Below are 22,389 nucleotides of genomic sequence, written 5' to 3' on the forward strand. Positions count from 1 at the left end.
AACTAAGCAGTTGAGGGTGAGGGGCATCATTCTGGGGCTCTGCAGTGGCAGCTTGCTGGTTCTGGGATTTGAGCTCACAATCTCTAAGTCCAATGTCTTAGCCACTAAGCTACCATTGATCAATATAATATCAATATAAATCAAATATTTGTATTAGTTTTTTTTACCCATGGACATAGTTTTGGAGTTATTTTTTGGATCGCATAGATTCTGAGTTTTATGGTTTCTGAATTTTTAATATCAAGAACAAGGTTTTTAAATATTATTTTAGCTAAATTCCATAGCCAGGTGTGTTTGTCAGTTGGCTACTATAAGTTTTTATTCTGTATATTTAGATCCTGACCTTTGAAACCAAGAATCCAGTGGAGTTAGCTGAGCGCTTGCGTTCTGTCTGTGGTAACCAGAGCAACGCTTATGCACGTCTCCTGGAGTATCGGCTCAATGCCCTGCGAGGCCTTTGGGGGGCACAACGACAGGTGGCTGTGGAAGAGCAGCAAGATCGAGATGGTGCAACAGCAGGAACTGGCACTGGAGCAGGCACTGATGAAGAGACCCTGACCCTCCTGAAGCGTCAAGGCCTACTTCAGCAGCAGTACCAGCAATCCCATCACCACCCTTCACTACCCTCCAACTCAGATCAAGCTCCCTTCACATCTCGCGTGGGTTTACTGCTCATCTTCCCCCTGCTGCAGTCACAAACCCACCATGACCCAGCACTTGCTGGTGTCACTGCTGAGGTACTGCTGGCCTGTCTGCGTGACTGCCAGCCCCTTAGCCTGGGCAAGGAACCTGCTGACTGCCTCAGTGGCTTGGAGGGACTTCTGTGCTCATGGTTGGAGCAGGAGGGTGAGCATGCAGCAGTACCACAGGAAAAGCCATTGCTGACTCAGAGACAGAGGGAGAACGCAGCTGCTGCGCTCGTAGCGCTAGCTTGTGCCAGGTGCTTGCAATACAACAGTACAGATTGTACTGCAATGCTGCAAGTTATGTCATATCAAATTCCATTCAGTTTTCTATGTTAGTATTGTTTAAGTTAACCCAATAAAACTGATATAGCCCTATATCAACAAAAACATATTTGTTTGAATCTTTAATACATAGTACAAGGTCATTAAACAGAGCACAAGGTTGCATGCACAAATAAGTATTTGTGATTGTGGAGCAATGTATCAAGCTTCTCCCTAACTCATCAGCTATTTCATTCACAGACGAAATTTTATTCCCAAAGTGGAACAGAAAAGGTCACAACAATTTTGAAATCTACAACTATAACTGAACGATGAATCTAGAATGTAGTTGATGTATGTAGGAAATTATGGTCTTGTTTTGTTATGTAGCTAGTAACAAATAAGACCACTAATATTTTTGTATAAGTGCATGCTTAATATAGTCAATGACCTGTAGCCTTTATGTACTTGTAGATTTATATACAAAATTGACTTGTACCAGTCAAATACCTTTTGTAATCATTTGATTTGGATATATTTGCAGTATCTTTCATAGTTTTGTTTTGTAATGTCTGTACAAAGAAAATAATATGATAAATAATCAGTCTCTATCCATCTAGGGGCTCTCTAAAGACATTCATTCACACAGTTCACCTGCTCCAGAAACAGACAGACTTAGGGCGGCTTCCTGTTGCAGATGTCCTCTATAGGTCAGGTTTTGTAAACTCCCTTTTTGTTTAAACATTTAAGTGATAAAAACACCATTTTACTAATATAAGGTAACTTGTGTAGGAAAAATTGCTGCTTTTAAAAATACAATATAATTTACAAATATGGCTGCTTTTATAGTTAAAATACAATAATGAAGAAAAAGATTGTACAATGTGCCAATGAATATGATATTTTAAGGTGTTCACATAGTATCACAAAGTATAGTGTATTTTTATTTTTTAATCTCCATTTTCTCAGACTAATTCTTCTGGAAGGGGGTCCAGGCTCCCCATCATGTTTGCTTGGGGGGAAACACAATGTCTCATGGGGTTTTGAGGACATGCTCCCTACACCAGATTGCAGTGCTGCAGGAACAGAAGGTAAAGGTAAGACTGTTAGGAATTGCAACAATGCATTAAACATATATATGTTCAAAATTGGTGAATCTTTTTTTTTCTTTGGACTTTCAATTGTAGCACTTTTTGGCAGGCATTGCTGAGTCTTTTGCGCTCCAGTTTTCCACAATAAGGCTCCTTTCCCAGTGTTCAGTAATGACAATGAAACAGAAAAAGATGACAGGTCATGGGATCTGACCATGATCCAATTACCTTGTGACCTTGCCAATTACCTGTTTATCCAATAACATGCGATTCATCCTGAAGAGAAAAAATATCCTTAGTTTTGACTAAGCTTAAGCTACTGGACTGATGGTCTCACATTTATCTTAAGAATATTTTGATATAAAGTGAAGTTAGCCTTTGTTTCAATGACTGAAGTTTCCAATGTACCATAACTACAAAACCAGACCAAATTGTCACCCCACCACCATGCTTGACAGTTGATATGATGTGTTTGTGATGATGCATTGTGTTTGATGTTCCACAGACATGGTACTGTGCATGATTTCCATATATCTCCACCTTGGTATCATCAGTCCAAAAGAATCTGAGTTTGTTCAGTGCAGTTTTGCCAGCCTAATTAATACTGCCATATTCTGTTTGAATTGGCCACTCTTCATGTGTTTTTAATGCTTTTCTTGGGTATGTGTCTATTAACTCAAATCAAAATGTAAATATTAAATTAAGACAGAATAAAAAGAATTAAATAAGGTATCTTTAGTATGATGCACTTCTTTTTATTAGCATCAGCATTAAATAGCAGGAAATGGAGGAAGTACCTTTTACCTGGACTACTAGATTAAATGTTATTTTGCTGTATAGGTATACAATGGTATACTTTCAAAAATAGCTTTAGTTGTGCTGTTTGTTTTATTTCTTTATCAATGTAATTGAGGAGAGGTGTGACTTGTTTGCTCAGCAGAGGGATAACCCCCCACCCCCAACATACACATACCTTCCCATTGTCCTGCTGACCAGCAGCTCAACCCAGAGTCACTATGCTCTATCCACCAAAACACAACAGAGTCCTGCCTAATTTTATAAAAGACTTGTGGCAATAAAATGATTAATCTGAAAATCTTTAAGTTGATGCCCATGCTGCCAGCGGAAAGGTACAACAGTGTATTGTGTACTTTTAATTAGATGGTTAATACATTGCATATGTTTAGTTTGATTTCTTATTCTTTCTCATTCAGACACCGACTTAACCCGCTGCTTGGCTACAGATGGCTTATATCTCTATACCACTAACTCATTTGGTAGAGGTTTGAGCAAGCTGGGCTCAGGCCTTCATGGAACCCTTAGGTAAGCAGCAAGAATCTCTACGGTCATAAACTATTTTGTTTTACGTTAAACAGGAAATGCAATTCATTCTTAGCATTCTCAGCAAAGCTAACCTTTATACAAATTTCAATATCTCATTTATATAGTTTATCTAATCATTTGGAGGATTCAGAAATAGTGGGATATTTACTGTCTCAGCCAAATCCAAGGAAATGGCACAGAAACCCCTGGTGTCAGGAGATAGCAAAGGGGCCATGTGTAGTCAGCCTCGCTATTGCCTTGCTTCTTAGGCAACCCCACACAGTATGGCATGCCCTGTAATAATGCATTGGTGTTTATAGTTATCTCCACTATGTCCATGAATTAATTGTTGTTTTTATGTGCTTGCTCTCTTTCAGAGGATTTGTTTACTGTAGAAATGAAGAGCTGGAGGCTGGTTGGGTAGTACACAACCATAGTTATCTTCTTCATCGTCCTGCCTCCTTTGACATTAAATCCCATCAACTGTGCCAGGTCATAGACCCATACACTTTACAAGTAAGCAATAATATACATGCACAGTTTCTTATATTACTTATGTTTTAATTAAATTCCATAGAGTATTTTTATTGAGATTTAGATTTGGATTAAGTTATGCCTTCACCATGGTCCATGTCTATGTTAAGGTATGCCAGATTGTGCCCGTGCCTCCTCACCATGTTGCAATGGGCAGCAGTTTGACCACGCTGCATGTTTGCTCCGATGGAACCTACATCTACTGGGTGTGGTCACCTGTCAGTCTCAACGAAAAAACCCAGAAAGGCCACTCTGTCTTCATGGATGTCTTCCAGTTAGTGGTAGGACCATGTTATAGAGGAAGCTATGATAAGTGGATTATTTTCATTTTATGCTGTAAATGCAGTATTGAGCATTTTTGCAAAAATTTGTAAAAGCTTGTTCATACGATATATAGCAAATGTAATAGATAAATGTATAGAAAATGATTGTTTTTTTTTGTCAATCAAAATAAAATATGTTGCCTTATGCTGTTCCAGCGCATTATTAAAATGCTTTATGTTGTTTTCCTTTTATTTGTCACCGATCTGTGTGTTGTAAGAGAATCTTAATTTATGTTCAGAGATGTTAAGAGCTAGTGGGCAGTTCAGAATATTCCCACACTGTTATTAATGGCATGAAAAACAATTTGTGTTTATCTTTCTCCCAGAATGAATCTGGGCTGTGTGTGGCCAGTGCTGTTCGGGAGCGAGTGATCTTGTCACGGAAAGAGGGGGAGTCATCAAAATGTCTGAATGAACTGCTGATGAGCCGCATGTCTCGTTTTCGCACCTCTCACTCTGCCACACTTGCTGCCCTCACTGGATCTACCATCACAAATCCTGTGAAAGAGGAGCAAACTGGTAAATTTGCAGACAGTATTGTGCCCATTGTTGTTTTGTTTTTTTGTCCATGATGTCTTCCCAGTTACATAACAACCTGATGAAACTTTTGGGCTGGACGTTTAAAGCTTTCATTTTTGTTTTTATACAGTTTGCAATTCAGAAACTGTTAACTGTCCTTTTTCTCCCACACGTTCCTATTGTGACATGCTCATGTTCAAACTTTGAACAGCGTTTTAGGTTCATGGTATCTTAAGTATGTAACCAGAGTTAAAGTATTCAATGATAGAGACTTAAAAGCACTTTTGTACTTCGCTCTGGATAAGGGTGTAAAAACATTGCACACGTATTTTTTGTATATTCAGTTGGTTTGGAAAGTATTTAGACCCTTTTTGTACATTTAATTGTGTTAACTATTGCCATTTGCACATAATAACCTATAATGACAACATAATAAATTAATTATGAGTCTGAATAGGCCATCCAAACTGAGCTTAGTTTTATTATGTTTATATTGAGATATGTCTAGAACTTGACTCGATTCCAACTGTAGAAAATTCCATTTATTTAGACATGATTTACAAGGCACTCACCTGTGTGAACAGTCTCATAATTCCCAATGCATTTCAGACTAAAAAGGCAAGCAATAAAGTTCCAGGAACTCTCTGTAGACCAATGGGATCAAATTGTATCAAGATGTAGGTCTGGGCAAGGATATAAGACGATTTCTAAAGTTTCGAATGTTTCCAAGTGGCTTTGGCAGACATCTTAAGCCATAGAGTGGAGTCACTCAAGGAAGTTAAAACTTGTGCCAAAGCAGGTACAACGTTGTCTTGCTATTGTTTTTCTGCAAAGTGAAAAATTGTGAAACACTGTCAAATCTGTGGAGACAGTCACAGACACAGGCCGAGCTTATGAGGTTCCTCCAGAAATAATGGGAGAAACTGTCTAAATCCAAGTGTGCAAATATACTTTTTATTAATGACATACAGATAATGTTATACCCACTGCATTTCAGTTTACTTTTATCAGTATGTTACACTCGTACCACATATGAAATACAATGACCGCCCTAAGCCGTACTCTGGAACATATTTCACATAAGTGGAAAAACTCAAGTGGCCTTCATAGAGCCTGAACACCTTTGGAAAAAGTTGGATCACCAACATCATGCCAAGCCTGTTTGCTGGACATCAGTTTTAGCTGTTTGTATTGTTGTAGCTGAATGGGCAAATTCTTCCAGCCAGAATCCCAATCTTGTGGAAACAACCTAAGACTGACAATAACAGTTTTGCTTTTCAGTGGACAACCATTTCTGTTGTTTGTACATTGTTCTTAACATAGCCTGAGCTACACTATAGATAACTACTGTATATGAAGCATATTGACAAAGACGGACAATTAATAAAGATAATATGATGGTGATGGTGATTAATTAAAAAATCATTTTTTGTGACAATCAATTTTTCACTTTCTTTCTAGTAGTAAATGCTAGCTGTGGTCTTCCTCTTAAGACTTTGAGGAAAACACCCATGTATGTCTGTGGGACCTACCTGGTAATGCTCGCCTCCCCTCCTGGCGTAACTGGAAGTTCTACAACTCGCTCACTTTTTGGTGGATCCAGTGGCCTTTCCTCACTTAAGAGTAAGACACTTCAGATACTTCAGACCCCAAGCCGATAATTATAATATTTTATAATAACTGCAGTGTGGTGCATGGTGCATGGTGTCCAAAGTGGCAATAGATTTTATATTTTTTTCTCTTCACTTGTATGTTTGCTTTATACCTCTTGATTCTCAAATTTTCTGTTTCACACAAGTTCTTGCATCTAATCTGGTGTTCAACTTGAGTGATGGTCAGTTTGTCAGTCGTGTAGACCTCATTGACGCTCCTGGTAGTTCTCTGGGTCGTGGCGCTCAAGTGGCAGGACTAGGTATGTAATCGTTTTATCATGTGTCTGTATTTTCGGTGTTTTGCCATTACCCTATAATATCACTTTTTTCAGTGTTGTCCAATATGGCCAAGTCTTAGACTTTTTAAGCAACTAGAGTTTTTATTTGATTGGGAGCAGAAAACATGAAACATTTATGGAGTTATCTGCATATTTGTTAGTATAAGTTTACTGTCTTGTTTACCATAATGTTAAACTGTGGTCTCACAATGACCTCAATAATTTATTTACTTGTTGCTGGTTGTATTTATAATGCACTAGGGGCCTGCTATGATGCTCTTAACAACTTGATCTGGACCTGCTCTAGTGATTATCTGGATCAGTGGTCAAACCCAGGCAACCAAGCTTTTCATCATTTGTGCAAACGGCTTGGCTTTAGCCATGTCATCAGAGAGCCCAAAGGTAAAACCATTAACAGGCATTTGCACCCCTTTATTAATAAATGACAAGTTCATCTTGAGTGTGTGCATGCATGGATTGTCAGTAAATCACTTTTCTATGACATGAGTAACATGAGATTTGGCATAATGATTATAGAAATGCAATTCAATTTTCATTCATTCATCTTCTACCGCTTATCCGAACTACCTCGGGTCACGGGGAGCCTGTGCCTATCTCAGGCACCATTGGGCATCAAGGCAGGATGTGAACACTACCAAAGTTTAATGCAAATCATGATCTGTTTCAGGTGACAATGCTATGCAAATAAAACTAAAAAAAATAAATAAAATAAATTGAATTGCATTTCTATAATCATTATGCCAAGGGATTCTGTATTTTTTTCTCTCTTAATGCCTATGCCTTACTTACCATAGCCTTGTTCCTATATCTCTGTAAAAGCTGCCTTGTTGCAGTGATTGTTGTTATAAATGCTGTTTGAGTTGTAAAAATGAGAGTGACAGGCTTGTATGTGTATTTATCCACAGAAGACATGGTGGAGATGAATGAAGTAATCAGTCAGCTGCTACACCATGTTGGTGCTATGTGCATTCACCAGCAGAACCTGTTGGCTATTAACGGCCTCTCACCTCTGACCTCCTTACTAAACAAACAGCAACCAATGGAAACCTGCCACTTTAGTGCCATCTGTGACATAATGGAAAAGGCCATGGTGAATTCTGACATTTGCATCATCCGCTGCATTCTTGTGGTCTTCCAGGTGCTTCTGAATACATATTTAATTTCAAATAAAATACAAATGAATGAATATAGTAATTATAGGTTTGTTTAAAATAGCTGGCTTGCTTTATAAAGGCTGATTTATGCATGTCTGTTGTTGTGGTTCAGAGTGTTTGAGACAGAGGATGGATGTAAATGCAAAAAAATTGCTTTTCAGCATTTTAGTTACACACACATACACATACACACATGGCTCTGTGTGCTCCATTCTCTCCCTTTGGCTCTTGCCTTTTTTTACTTTGCCCGATCACTGCAACAGAGAACAACTAATTATACTCTAATGTAAGGCACAGCTATGTGATCCTTACCACTCGTTCTTCTTGCTCCACTCTTCATTCACAAACCAGCTCTTGACCATGACTCTGCTTTCACACATGTATTTGTATCTTCATGTCACAGTACAGTGAGGGGATTATACAGTACGTATCATAGGATCATGTGCTAGTGTGCTACAGTTTCCCCATGAAAAAAACCTGGTGTCTGCGTGACTGTGATTAATTCAATTTAATATTGCTTCATTTAGAGTAATGCTATTTAAAAGATTTGTGTGTACATAAAAAAGTGAAAGCAATTAAAATGTTCACTTATCACTTTCTATCTTATCTATAGATGAGCATCTATTGATGAAATGTTCATCTAAAATGAACAGTTTAATCCTGCAAGATCACACACTTTACTTGACAGGCTTTAACCATTCTGCAGACCTGGGGTCTATTTGACTCATCTGGAAAGTTTAATGTGTCATAACTTGGGTTTCCTTCCACATTTGCCTGAAATTTACCAGGATTGTTCCAAATTATGAACTTTGCAAGTAAAAATAATTTTGTCTATTTTCATTGAACTATGTGTTTGTAAAATAAATACTTTCCTCCTCAAGTCATCCCGGGTCAATTTGACTCGGCCACATTAATGGGGCAATAGGTCACACTTTTGCCCTTTTCAGCGCAATGAACATACATACAGACACAGAAATGCACACATAAAATGTCCACTAACACACGCACCCAAAACACACACTCACACACACACATGCACACACATACACACACAAATTGGGCATTGCATTTCATTAGGCCTCCAGAAAAAAAAGCCACATTTGTAAATATTTCACACTTTTTATATGCCTTTGCCTAGCAGAGGGCAAAATATGATCTACCGAAATGATGCCACACACACAGTCAAACACTGTTCAAAGCATTGGGCATTGCATTTCAGTTGGCCTCCAGAGAAAACAAAAGCTACACATTTGTAAACATTTCACACACAGACACACGCACATGTGCACACGCACACACACACATGCACACACACACAAATTGGGCATTGCATTTCATTAGGCCTCTAGAAAAGAAAAAGCTACACATTTGTAAATATTTCACACTTTTGATATGCCTTTGCCTAGCAGAGGGCAAAATATGATCTACCGAAATGATGCTACACACACACACACAAAAGCATTGGGCATTGCAATTCATTAGGCCTCCAGAAAAAACAAAAGCTACTCATTTGTAAATATTTCACACTTGTTATATGCATTTCTCCAGCTGGGGGCAAAATCTGATCTACCAACAAGCTTCACACACACACACACACACACACACACACACACACACACACACACACACCGCACACACAAAAGCATTGGGCATTGCAATTCATTGGGCCTCCAAAAAAACAAAAACAATCATTTGTAAATATTTCACACTTGTTATATGCATTTGTCCAGCTGGGGACAATATCTTCTCTTCTTCTTCTACCAACAAGCTTTACACACACACATACACACACACACGTTGTGTTTTCATATTCAAATCATATTTGTTTCCTCTCTCTTATTTATGAATTTAGTTGCATCAGTCAGCTTTGACCTGGGGATGTTTGACATACACCAGCCAGTGGTTATCCAAAATAATATTTAATAATTTCTGCTTATTTTACTCAAAAACATGGCATAATTTCATGAGGTTTATTGTTTAGAAATTAAATATAATAAAAAGCATAAGAGGTGTAAAGGAAGTTTTATTCACAATAAATTATGCCATGTTTTTGAGTGGTGTGTGTGTGTAGCCCGTTTTTGGGTGATCAGATGGCATCTGGTAGGCAAAATAGACATAAGTGTAAAATGTTCACAAATAAAAGCTGATCACACAGAATGGTGATCATTGTAGAATTTTTGATTTATAAGCATTCAAGTCAATTTGACCTGTAAAAAAACAGGTTTTATTATTTACTGACATTAAAAATGGTCAAAATGGATTCAAAACTGGCTTTGAAATATACCAGCCTGTAATTGTGCATTAACTTTTATGCCTTTGAAGTGAAAATAATTCAAAATTTCTGTTTTTTTTTAACTAGAAAATGAGGCATTTTTGCATATTAATGAGGTTTATTATACCAAATATGACAAAAATTTTTGCAAAATATATGTTAATATGTTGTAAACAAGTTAGCCTTTTTTTTCACCTTTTTTGTCTAAAAAAAAAAGGTCAACTTGACTCTGCGCTCCTAATTTGCATAGGAATTCAGACGAGGTCTGCAGGAGGGTTAAATAAATATACAGTGTAGGTAATGTTAACCACACCAACTCAATTGATTTCAATGAGAATTCAGTTCATTCATAAAAATGTAAAAACAGAAGTAGCTTTATTGTTTTTGCTGTATAATTATGTAAATTCTGGTGTGGTTCATGGAACATGTCCTCTTAGAGAATGCATATGTTAATTGCAAGTATGAATACTTTAATAGTGAAGTATAAATCAGCCCTCAGAATAATCCTTCAAATCATGACACTGTGTCCTTAGAACACACTACATTAGCTAGCTCAATGATTTAACTATGGAATTTCTTTGGTCTTATTTCAGGTGGTGTTTCGGTTCTTTAACCTTCAGTCAGAGCAGAATCGAGAAAGTATAAGACGTTCTGGATTGCTTCTGTGGCAACTACTCATGGCCCCTATTGATCAGATAGGGGCAGAAGTCCAAAGAGAAGTTTGCCTTGCTATCAGGTCAGAAACTTAATGAAGTCTTTATTGCAGTGTGGTACGAAATATATGGAAAACATTTATATGAAATTTATATGGAAAACATAGGATTTGGTTACTAATTGTTAATTGTAGATGTATGATAGAAGTAGTAGTTTGGAAAAAACTGCCTGGAGATAACAATTTCCACATTCTCTGTATTTGTATGATTTTATGCATTGTGCTGCTGTTACATGATTGGCAAATTGGATAAGTGTATAAATGAGCAGGCGTACAGGTGTCTGTCTATAAAGGTGGATGGTGAGCGTACACCTAGAGACATTACAAATGATAGTGTTTTTTATTATTAGTAACTTCTAATAATATTCACTGAAAAAAATCTTTTTCTGATAAAGGTGGTAATTTATTGTGGATTTATGATAATCGTGTTGATGAGAAACAGATGGGGAATCTCAAGTAAAAATTTGAATGCCTGGGTGCTAAAGGTGTTATAAGGAATGCATCACATTATTATTTATAGAGATGCAAAAAATGTGTATTATGGGAATGTTCAGTTCATATTGTGGTGGGAATTAACATTAATTAATTAAGCATTTAATGCAATAAAGAGAGAAACTTTTTTTGTTTTATTCTAATTACGACCTATATTTATTTATTTATTTATTTATTTTTTACTGTTTTCTAGCTTTGGCCTGAGTATCTTGTATCAGGGAGAGATGGAGCTCAATGACTTGTTAAAACTGGTCCTCAGTGAAGGTAATCTTACAGTTTTTAGGTGATATAATCCTAACGTACTAGATGTAAAGTCTACACACTTCTATTAAAAATACAAGTTTTTAGACTTGTATTTTTCAAGACATTTGATGTCAGACAAAATGAAAACAGTTTTTGAAGAAAATAAGCCAAACTTGACACCAGTGGTATCTTTTTGTTAATAACTTGTATGCCAGAAATACCCTGAACCTATCCTTTAAACAGGATGGAAGCTATTGAAGAAAAACTATTTTTCTTAAAATATTTCAGATGCCCTTGCTGTGATATTGATATTGTTTGGAAAAATTCCACAAAATCATTGCATCTTCTGTTTACAATTATAATGCTATATAAATACTACATTAGATATTAATAATATGTACAACCCTATAACATAATAGCTCTTTATTCAGTGGGATAAAATGAAAACACAGTTTTGGCTGGAATGATTTCTTGGGTACTTTTCGGTTCCTTGCACACCTTTAAATTCTACGTGTAGCTAGTTTCCAGTTATTGTCTGATGTACACAAATAATAATTATGATTTAATATTGTTTTGTATACAACCTACCATTGATTGTGCATAGATACATTTAAAAAAATAAAGCTTTTTATTTGAAAGAAAGTAGCAGAGATTCTAGGTAGGTATTAATATTAAGTTTACATAAAATCTTAGTTGTCATGCATCAGTTTGTGGTTGCTCCCGGTGCTCCCTTTACAGCCCTACTCAGATATATAAATTTTCTAAAAAAAACCTTCACATGCTGCAGGTTTGAAGCACTAGTGTTATATAATTATAAAGTTATATAATTAATGAATTGTATTTGTTTTCATTAAATTGAATCCCTTATAGGTGAGAGAAATAGTGGTTTGTCCCAGTTACGTGATATTATTCTTAACAACCTTGCTGAACAACTACAGAAGAACCGCTTTGGAAGTGAGGATGATGACCACTACAGGTAAACGCTGCAAGTTTGAAAATAATTTTTTTCCGTTATTTCCATGCCATGAAAATGGTGTTTTAGACCATGACGAGCTAATCTTGCTTGCTTTTCTGTAGGCTGAATGATGAACTGCTGCATTGCATTCTGAAGACTGTAGTGCGTGAATCTTGCCTTCTCATCACTAAATGCCAAACACTTGATAAAGAAGAGTTCCAGAAGCTTCTATCCACTGTGCCTGTATGTCATGTTATAAAAGTTTATATTTATTCATTTTTCTTATTTTAGACTTATTTAATGTAATTGGGATTTGTAAGATTTTGTCCTGTATTACATCAAACATACAAAGCTTTATATACTTGATATTATACTTGATTATAAATTATATATACTTGAAATAATTAACTTAACTTTCCAACTGTTTTTATTGAATTATGTTCACTTCCTGTCTTTTCCTTGTGGCTGAAGTGCCTGTGTGTGCGCCTGTGTGTGTGCCTGTGTGTGATAAAAGCAGACTACAAGCATTTTTTTTGAGCCTTTGAGTCTTTAGTTTTATTGCACAAATACGTCATTGACGTTTTAACATACAAAATTGACATTTTTTTTGAGTGTGACCTAAAGTACAACATGTAATTTAACATTGCCTTTAATTATAGCCTGACTAACACAATGAACAGGTACAGCCAGCCAATTTAATGAATGTACCTCGAAAAAAAACTTGTGCAGCTTGCTAAATCATGACTGGACTGATTTTGTTGAATGTTCAGATGAATAGATACAGTATCTCACAGAACTGAGTACACCCCTCACATTTTTGTAAATATTTTATTATATTTTTTATGTGACACTGAAGAAATGAGTGAGTGTAAGCTTGTATAACAGTGTAAATTTGTTGTCCCCTCAAAATAACTCAATACACAGCCATTAATGTATAAACTGCTGGCAACAAAATTGAGTACACCCCTAAGTGAAAATGTCCAAATTGTCAATATTGAAAGGCCCAAAGTGTCAATATTTTGTGTGACCACCACTATTTTCCAGCACTACCTTAACCCTCTTGGGCATGGAGTTCACCAGAGCATCACAGGTTGCCACTGGAGCCCTCTTCACCCCTTGATGATGACATCACCGAGCTGGTGGAGGTTAGAGACCTTGCGTTCCTCAATCTTCCGTTTGAGGATGTCCCACAGATGTTCAATAGGGTTTAGGTCTGGAGACATGCTTGGCCAATCCATAACCTTTACCATCGGGTTCTTTACCAAGGCAGTGGTTGTCTTTGAGGTGTGTCAGTCTCCAAAGAAAGAGGATCAGGCTCTGCTTCATGTTGGCATTCATGGTTCCCTCAATGAACTGTAGCTCCACAGTGCCAGCAGCATTACATTTTATGTCTTTTTTTTATACAACTGAGCAATTGAGGGTTAAGGGCCTATCTCAGGGGCACAGCAGTGGCAGCTTTGCATGGACGTAGGAATCAAACTCACAACCTTCCGATTGGTAGCCCAGCACCTTAACCACTAGGCTACCACGTCCCCCACACACGCCTGACACCATCTGAACCAAATAAGTTTATCTTGGACTCCTCAGACCACGGGACATTATTCCAGTAATCCATGTCCTTAGTCTGCTTGTCTTCAGCAAACTGTTTGTGGGCTTTCTTGTGCATCATCTTTAGAAGAGGCTTCCTTCTACACAACCTCTGTAAATGACGCTGACCACATGCACTTAACTTCTTTGGTCGACCATGGCGAGGCCTGTTCTGAGTGGAATCTGTCCTGTTAAACCGCTGTATGTTGTTGGCCACCTTGCTGCAGCTCAGTTTCAGGGTCTTGGCAATCTTCTTATAGCCTAGGCCATCTTTATGTTGAGCAACAATTCTTTTTTTCAGATCCTCAGAGAGTTCTTTGCCATGAGGTGCCATGTTCCAGTGACCAGTATGAGAGAGTAAGAGCAATAACACCAAATTTAACACACCTGCTTCCCATTCACACATGAGACCTTATAACAATAACGAGTCACATGACACCGGAGAGAGAAAATGGCTAATTGGGCACAATTTGGACATTTTCACTTAGGGGTGTACTCACTTTTGTGGCCAGCGGTTTAGACATTAATGGCTTTGTGTTGTTATTTTGAGAGGACAGCAAATTTACACTGTTATATAAGCTGTACACTCACTACTTTTCATTGTAGCACAGTGTCATTTCTTCAGTGTTGTCACATGAAAAGTTATAATAAAATATTTACAAAAATGCGAGGGGTATACTCACTTCTGTGAGATACTGTACATAAGGCACATAAGTGTAGCAGGATATCTACAATGTATAGCATTTATGTATCCAAAATACATTTTTAAAATCACAAATCTTTGTGTGATTGCAGTGTAGAAAATATGGTCCTGCAGAATTATTGCCACCCTTTGTGTAGTAAAAAAATATATAAAAATATTTGTCCATCCATCCATCCATTTTCAACCGCTTATCCGGGGCCGGGTCGCGGGGGCAGCAGTCTAAGCAGGGACGCCCAGACTTCCTTCTCCCCAGACACTTCCTCCAGCTCTTCCGGGGGAATACCGAGGCGTTCCCAGGCCAGCCGAGAGACATAGTCCCTCCAGCGTGACCTAGGTCTTCCCCGGGGCCTCCTCCCGGTTGGACATGCCCGGAACACCTCCCCAGGGAGGCGTCCAGGAGGCATCCGAAACAGATGCCCGAGCCACCTTAGCTGACTCCTCTCGATGTGGAGGAGCAGCGGCTCTACTCTGAGCTCCTCCCGGGTGACCGAGCTCCTCACCTTGTCTCTAAGGGAGCGCCCAGCCACCTTGCGGAGGAAACTCATTTCGGCCGCCTGTATCCGGGATCTTGTCCTTTCGGTCATGACCCAAAGCTCATGACCATAGGTGAGGGTAGGAACGTAGATCGACTGGTAAATAGAGAGCTTCGCCTTGCGGCTCAGCTCTTTCTTCACCACAACAGACCGGTACATCGACCGCATCACTGCAGAAGATGCACCGATCCGCCTGTCGATCTCCCGCCCCATCCTTCCCTCACTCGTGAACAAGACCCCAAGATACTTAAACTCCTCCACCTGAGGCAGGAGCTCCCCACCAACCTGAAGGGGGCAAGCCACCCTTTTCCGGTTGAGAACCATGGCCTCGGACTTGGAGGTGCTGATTCTCATCCCCGCCGCTTCACACTCGGCTGCAAACCGTCCCAGTGCACGCTGAAGGTCCTGATTTGAGGAAGCCAACAGGACAACATCGTCTGCAAAAAGCATAGACGAAATCCTGTGGTCCCCAAACCGGACTCCCTCCGGCCCCCGACTGCGCCTAGAAATCCTGTCCATATAGATAATGAACAGGACCGGTGACAAAGGGCAGCCCTGCCGGAGTCCAACATGCACCGGGAACAAGTCTGACTTACTGCCGGCAATGCGAACCAAACTCCTGCTCCGGTCATATAGGGACCGGACAGCCCTTAGCAGAGGGCCCCGGACCCCATACTCCCAGAGCACCCCCCACAGGTCACCACGAGGGACACAGTCGAATGCCTTCTCCAGATCCACAAAGCACATGTGGACTGGTTGGGCAAACTCCCATGAACCCTCCAGCAACCTGGCGAGGGTATAGAGATGGTCCAGTGTTCCACGACCGGGACGAAACCCGCATTGTTCCTCCTGAATCCGAGGTTCGACTATCGGCCGAATTCTCCTCTCCAGTACCCTGGCATAGACTTTTCCGGGGAGGCTGAGGAGTGTGATCCCCCTGTAGTTGGAACACACCCTCCGGTCCCCCTTCTTAAACAGAGGGACCACCACCCCAGTCTGCCAGTCCAGAGGCACTGTCCCCAGCCTCCATGCGACGTTGCAGAGGCGCGTCAACCAAGACAGCCCCACAACATCCAGAGACTTGAGGTACTCAGGGCGGATCTCATCCACCCCCGGTGCCTTGCCACTGAGGAGCTTCTCAACTACCTCAGTGACCTCAGCTTGGGGGATCGACGAGTCCACAACCGAGCCCTCGGCCTCTGCTTCCTCAATGGAAGACATGTCGGTGGGGTTGAGGAGAACCTCGAAGTACTCCTTCCACCGTCCGAGGATGTCCCCAGTCGAAGTCAGCAGATTCCCACTCCCACTGTAAACAGTGTGAGCAGGGCACTGCTTCCCCCTCCTGAGGCGCCGGACGGTTTGCCAGAATTTCTTCGAGGCCAACCGATAGTCCTTCTCCATGGCCTCACCAAACTCCTCCCTGACCCGAGTTTTTGCCTCCGCAACCACCCGGGCTGAAGCTCGCTTGGCCCTCCGGTACCTATCAGCTGCCTCCGGAGTCCCCCGAGCCAACCAGGCTCGATAGGATTCCTTCTTCAGCTTGACGGCATCCCTTACTTCCGGGGTCCACCACCGGGTTCGGGGATTGCCGCCACGACAGGCACCGGAGACCTTACGGCCACAGCTCCGAGTGGCTGCGTCGACAATGGAGGCGGAGAACATGGTCCACTCGGACTCAATGTCTCCAACCTCCCTCTGGATCTGGTTGAAGCTCTGCCGGAGGTGGGAGTTGAAGTTCTCTCTGACTGGAGACTCTGTCAAACGTTCCCAGCAGACCCTCACAGTACGTTTGGGTCTGCCAAGTCTGTCCAACTTCCTCCCCCGCCATCGGATCCAACTCACCACCAGGTGGTGATCAGTTGACAGCTCCGCCCCTCTCTTCACCCGAGTGTCCAAGACATATGGCCGGAGGTCAGATGAAACAACCACAAAGTCGATCATCGACCTCCGACCTAGGGTGTCCTGGTACCATGTGTACTGATGGACACCCTTATGCTTGAACATGGTGTTTGTTATGGACAAACTGTGACTAGCACAGAAGTCCAATAACAGAACACCACTCGAGTTCAGGTCGGGGGGGCCGTTCCTCCCAATCACACCCCTCCAGGTGTCACTGTCACTGCCCACATGAGCGTTGAAGTCCCCCAGTAGAACAATGGAGTCCCAGGTTGGAGCACTTTCCAGCACCCCTTCCAGAGACGCCAAGAAGGTCGGGTACTCTACACTGCCATTTGGCCCGTAAGCACAAATAACAGTGAGAGACCTATCCCCGACCCGCAGGCGCAGGGAAACGACCCTCTCGTTCACCGGGGTGAACTCCAACACATGGCTGCTGAGCTGGGGGGCTATGAGCAAGCCCACACCAGCCCGCCGCCTCTCACCGCGGGCAACTCCAGAGTAGTAGAGAGTCCAGCCTCTCTCAAGGAGTTGGGTTCCAGAGCCCAAGCTGTGTGTGGAGGCGAGCCCAACTATCTCTAGTCGGTATCTCTCAACCTCCCGCACCAGCTCAGGCTCCTTTCCCCCCAGCGAGGTGACATTCCATGTCCCTAGAGCCAGATTCCGTGTCCAGGGATTGGGTCGCCGAGGCCCCCGCCTTCGACTGCCACCCAATCCACATTGCACCAGCCCCTTACGGTCCCTCCTGCAGGTGGTGGGCCCACAGGAGATCGGCCCCACGTCGCTCCTTCGGGCTGAGCCCGGCCGGGCCCCGTGGGGTAAGACCCGGCCACCAGGCGCTCGCATGCGAGCCCCAACCCCGGGCCTGGCTCCAGAGTGGGGCCCCGGTTGCGCCATACCGGGCGACGTCACGGACCTTGTTTTTACACCACTCATAAGGGGTATTTGAACCGCTCTTGGTCTGGCCTGTCACCCAGGACCTGTTTGCCTTGGGAGACCCTACCAGGGACAGAAAGCCCCAGACAACATAGCTCCTAGGATCATTCAGGCACGCAAACCCCTCCACCACAATAAGGTGGCGGTTCGAGGAGGGGAAAAATATTTGTTAATTAGTTAAATCTAACCTTTAATTAATGTAAGTGTATTTGAAGGAAACCTATGTGTACATGCAATTATTGGTAACCCTAGAAATTCTTAAGAACAAAATCCCCATTTGTTATGCTTTTTAATGGCTTTAACAACCGACAGATGTAAACTAGATTTGTAAAGTTCGTCGAGACAAACTTTGATGTTGGCTTTGACGGTGCAAGTATTCTCAAAGGCCGGTGCTTTTTGGAGGCGAGTGGACATAAGGGTCAGTGTTACTTTTGGAGGCAAGTGGACAGAAAGATTGTGAAAGCTACTGGACAGCTAGGGTGCCAATACTTTTGGAGGCGAGCGGACATGAGCATGTGACGTGATCCGAATACCCGTGAGGCAGTTCCCCTCATTGTGCTGAGTGTTTTGATATGTCACATGTCCATGTTGTGCAAATTTTGTATTTCGCTTATTTTGGGGGCGGGGCTACACGTGACGTCACGTGACGTGACCAAAATACACGTGGGGCAGTTCCCCTCATTGTGCTGAGTGTTTTGATATATGACACGTCCATGTTGTGCAAAATTTATGATTTCGCTTATTTTGGGGGCGGGGCTACACGTGACGTCACGTGATGTCACCAGAATACCCGGTGGGGTGCCAATACTTTTGGCAAAAAGTGGCTACTGAGGGTTTGGACATTTCATGTCAATACTGCAGTCATTATGGGATTCTACTTATTATTATACTGCATAGAACACAGGAGAGAAGCCGTGCCTGAGCTCTGCGCACGCTGCGTGTGTGAGAGCTTAGAGGAATTTTAGGAATTCCCCATTCAAGTCTATGGGACGTTCCATCGTCGACTACGGGAAAACCGAAAGTTCCGTCGGAACGCCGAAACAAAAACTTTGTCCGGAATAACGTCCTAAAGAACCTGTCCGAGTTTGGTGTAAATCGCTCGAAAACTTGCCGAGTTATAAACCTCCAAAGTTTATAATGGAAGTGGATACGAAAAAAGGCCACTTTGAGCTTCCGTACCGGGAATGCCGGAATTCCGATCGCTTAGAAAAGTAATAGCAACAAACTTCAGACCAGGGTCATCGACATATCCGAATTTGGTGCATGTGGCTCGAAAGCCCTAGGAGGAGTTACTCTTGATAAATTTTTGTCTAAGAAGAATAATAATAACTAGAATGTACATTTCCTGAAGAAAATGTGAATGGTGCTTGCACGTGGCATGTTCACCTCATCGTGCTTAGTGTTTTGATATATGACATGTCCATGTTGTGCTAACTTTTTGATTTCGCTTACTTTGGGGGCGGGGCTACACGTGACGTCACGTGACGTGACCAAAACACACGTGAGGCAGTTCCCCTCATCGTGCTGAGTGTTTTGATATATGACATGTCCATGTTGTGCAAACTTTTTGATTTCGCTTACTTTGGGGGCGGGGCTACACGTGACGTCACGTGACGTGACCAAAACACGCGTGAGGCAGTTCCCCTCATCGGGCTGAGTGTTTTGATATATGACATGTCCATGTTGTGCAAACTTTTTGATTTCGTATATTTTGGGGGCGGGGCTACACGTGACGTCACGTGACGTGACCAAAACACGCGTGAGGCAGTTCCCCTCATCGGGCTGAGTGTTTTGATATATGACACATCCATGTTGTGCATAATTTATGATTTCGCTTATTTTGGGGGCGGGGCTACACGTGACGTCACGTGAATACCCGGTGGGGTGCCAATACTTTTGGACAAAAGTGACTACTAAGTGTTTTGACATTTCATGTAAAAACTGCAGTCATTATGGAATTCTACTTATTATACTGCATAGAACAGTATTTTGGGGGCGGGGCTACACGTGACATCACGTGGATACCCGGTGGGTGCCAATAGTTTTGGACAAAAGTGACTACTAAGTGTTTTGACATTTCATATAAAAACTGCAGTCATTATGGAATTCTACTTATTATTATACTGCATAGAACAGTATTTTGGGGGTGGGGCTACACGTGACGTCACGTGAATACCCGGTGGGGTGCCAATACTTTTGGAAAAATGTGTATTGACTGGGGGCCAATACTTGTAGAAACATTGGATTGATAGTGTGGAGTTTATAGTTACATGTGTTGAGAGTGTGTTTTACATCTACAGAGAGAACAACAGAATTTTAAGAATTCCCCATTCAAGTCTATGGGGGAAAAAAAACCCCTTTGAGCTTCCGTACCGGGAATTCCGGAATTCCGATCGCTTATAAAAGTCATAGCACACCTGTCCTCAACGAGCTGGTCGATTTGACACCTCATTCATGGGTCTAGGACAAAAGCTGCGGGACAAGTTACGCGCCGAAAAAGTGTCCGTAATAATAATAATAATAATAATAAATAATAATAATAATAATAATAAGTATGCAGAATAACAATAATGATGCTTTGCAAGCACCATTAACTAGAATGTACATTTCTTGAAGAAAATGTGTATGGTGCTTGCACGTGGCAAGTTCCCCTCATCGTGCTGAGTGTTTTGATATATGACATGTCCATGTTGTGCTAACTTTTTGATTTCGCTTACTTTGGGGGCGGGGCTACACGTGACGTCACGTGACGTGACCAAAACACGCGTGAGGCAGTTCCCCTCATCGGTGCTGAGTGCTTTGATATATGACATGTCCCTGTTGTGCAAACTTTTTGATTTCGCTTATTTTGGGGCGGGGCTACACGTGACGTCACGTGATGTGACCAAAACACACGTGAGGCAGTTCCCCTCATCGGGCTGAGTGTTTTGATATATGACACGTCCATGTTGTGCTAACTTTTTGATTTCGTATATTTTGGGGGCGGGGCTACACGTGACGTCACGTGAATACCCGGTGGGGTGCCAATACTTTTGGACAAAAGTGTATTGACTGGGGGCCAATACTTGTGGAATCATTGGATTGATAGTGTGGAGTTGATAGTTACATGTATTGAGAGTGTGCTTTACATCTACAGAGGGAACAAAAGAATTTTAAGAATTCCCCATTCAAGTCTATGGGAAAAAAAAACCCTTTGAGCTTCCGTAGCGGGAATTCCGGAATTCCGATCGCTTATAAAAGTCATAGCACACCTGTCCTCAACGAGCCGGTCGATTTGACACCTCATTCATGGGTCTAGGACAAAAGCTGCGGGACAAGTTACGCGCCGAAAAAGTGTCCGGAAGAATAATAATTATGCATAATAATTATGCAGAATAACAGAATAATAAGTATGCAGAATAACAATAATGATGCTTTTCAAGCACCATTAATAATAATAATAATAATAAGTATGCAGAATAACAATAATGATGCTTTGCAAGCACCATTAATAATAATAATAAGTGTGCAGAATAACAATAATGATGCTTTGCAAGCACCATTAATAATAATAATAAGTATGCAGAATAACAATAATGATGCTTTGCAAGCACCATTAATAATAATAATAATAAGTGTGCAGAATAACAATAATGATGCTTTGCAAGCACCATTAATAAGTATGCAGAATAACAATAATGATGCTTTTCAAGCACCATTAATAAGTATGCAGAATAAGAATAATGATGCTTTTCAGCGCAATTAATAATAATAATAATAATAATAATAATAATAATAAGTATGCAGAATAAGAATAATGATGCTTTGCAAGCACCATTAATAAGTATGCAAGAGAACAAGAATGTGCTTTAGCAAGCACATTAATAATAAGCGTATAACGGATTTCAGAATGTTGGCTTCTACAAAGCCAACATCATAATAATAATAATAATAATAATAATAATAATAATAAGCTTATTAAGGAAAACAGAATGTTGGCTTCTACAAAGCCAACATAATAATAAGCTTATAAAGGAAAACAGAATGTTGGCTTCTACAAAGCCAACATAATTCCATTTACAGAACCATGTGCATGGTGTGTGGATCTGTGGTGGTGGTGGTAGCCTGCCGTGTGGCATATTGCTTAGCATGCTAACGTGCTGCGGCTTTGACTTCTGCTAGATTGTTAACTAGACCAGGGAAGTAATGGATAATGGAATAATGGAAAACAATAATGGA

General features: G+C 41.1%; 1 protein-coding gene across 6 annotated transcripts in view; it reads left to right on the top strand.

Moving 5' to 3' along the window:
- LOC132855181 (probable E3 ubiquitin-protein ligase HECTD4) overlaps nt 1–22,389 on the top strand; it is a 110,524-nt gene that overhangs the window by 8,650 nt on the left and 79,485 nt on the right. For 2 of the 6 annotated variants that reach the window (XM_060883956.1, XM_060883958.1), the window contains exons 2-16: nt 336–940; nt 1,568–1,657; nt 1,917–2,044; nt 3,253–3,361; nt 3,739–3,877; nt 4,006–4,176; nt 4,545–4,737; nt 6,199–6,360; nt 6,536–6,649; nt 6,929–7,069; nt 7,594–7,826; nt 10,708–10,850; nt 11,512–11,582; nt 12,432–12,537; nt 12,639–12,759. In XM_060883956.1, coding sequence (XP_060739939.1) covers nt 336–940; nt 1,568–1,657; nt 1,917–2,044; nt 3,253–3,361; nt 3,739–3,877; nt 4,006–4,176; nt 4,545–4,737; nt 6,199–6,360; nt 6,536–6,649; nt 6,929–7,069; nt 7,594–7,826; nt 10,708–10,850; nt 11,512–11,582; nt 12,432–12,537; nt 12,639–12,759 — 2,526 coding nt within the window. Of the gene's footprint in view, nt 1–335; nt 941–1,567; nt 1,658–1,916; nt 2,045–3,252; nt 3,362–3,738; nt 3,878–4,005; nt 4,177–4,544; nt 4,738–6,198; nt 6,361–6,535; nt 6,650–6,928; nt 7,070–7,593; nt 7,827–10,707; nt 10,851–11,511; nt 11,583–12,431; nt 12,538–12,638; nt 12,760–22,389 lie in introns of those variants that run through there. The other 4 variants (XM_060883957.1, XM_060883960.1, XM_060883959.1 and 1 more) reach the window with 3 other exon arrangements.

The sequence above is a fragment of the Tachysurus vachellii genome, chromosome 12 (assembly GCF_030014155.1).
Source record: "Tachysurus vachellii isolate PV-2020 chromosome 12, HZAU_Pvac_v1, whole genome shotgun sequence".
Lineage (NCBI taxonomy): Eukaryota > Metazoa > Chordata > Actinopteri > Siluriformes > Bagridae > Tachysurus > Tachysurus vachellii.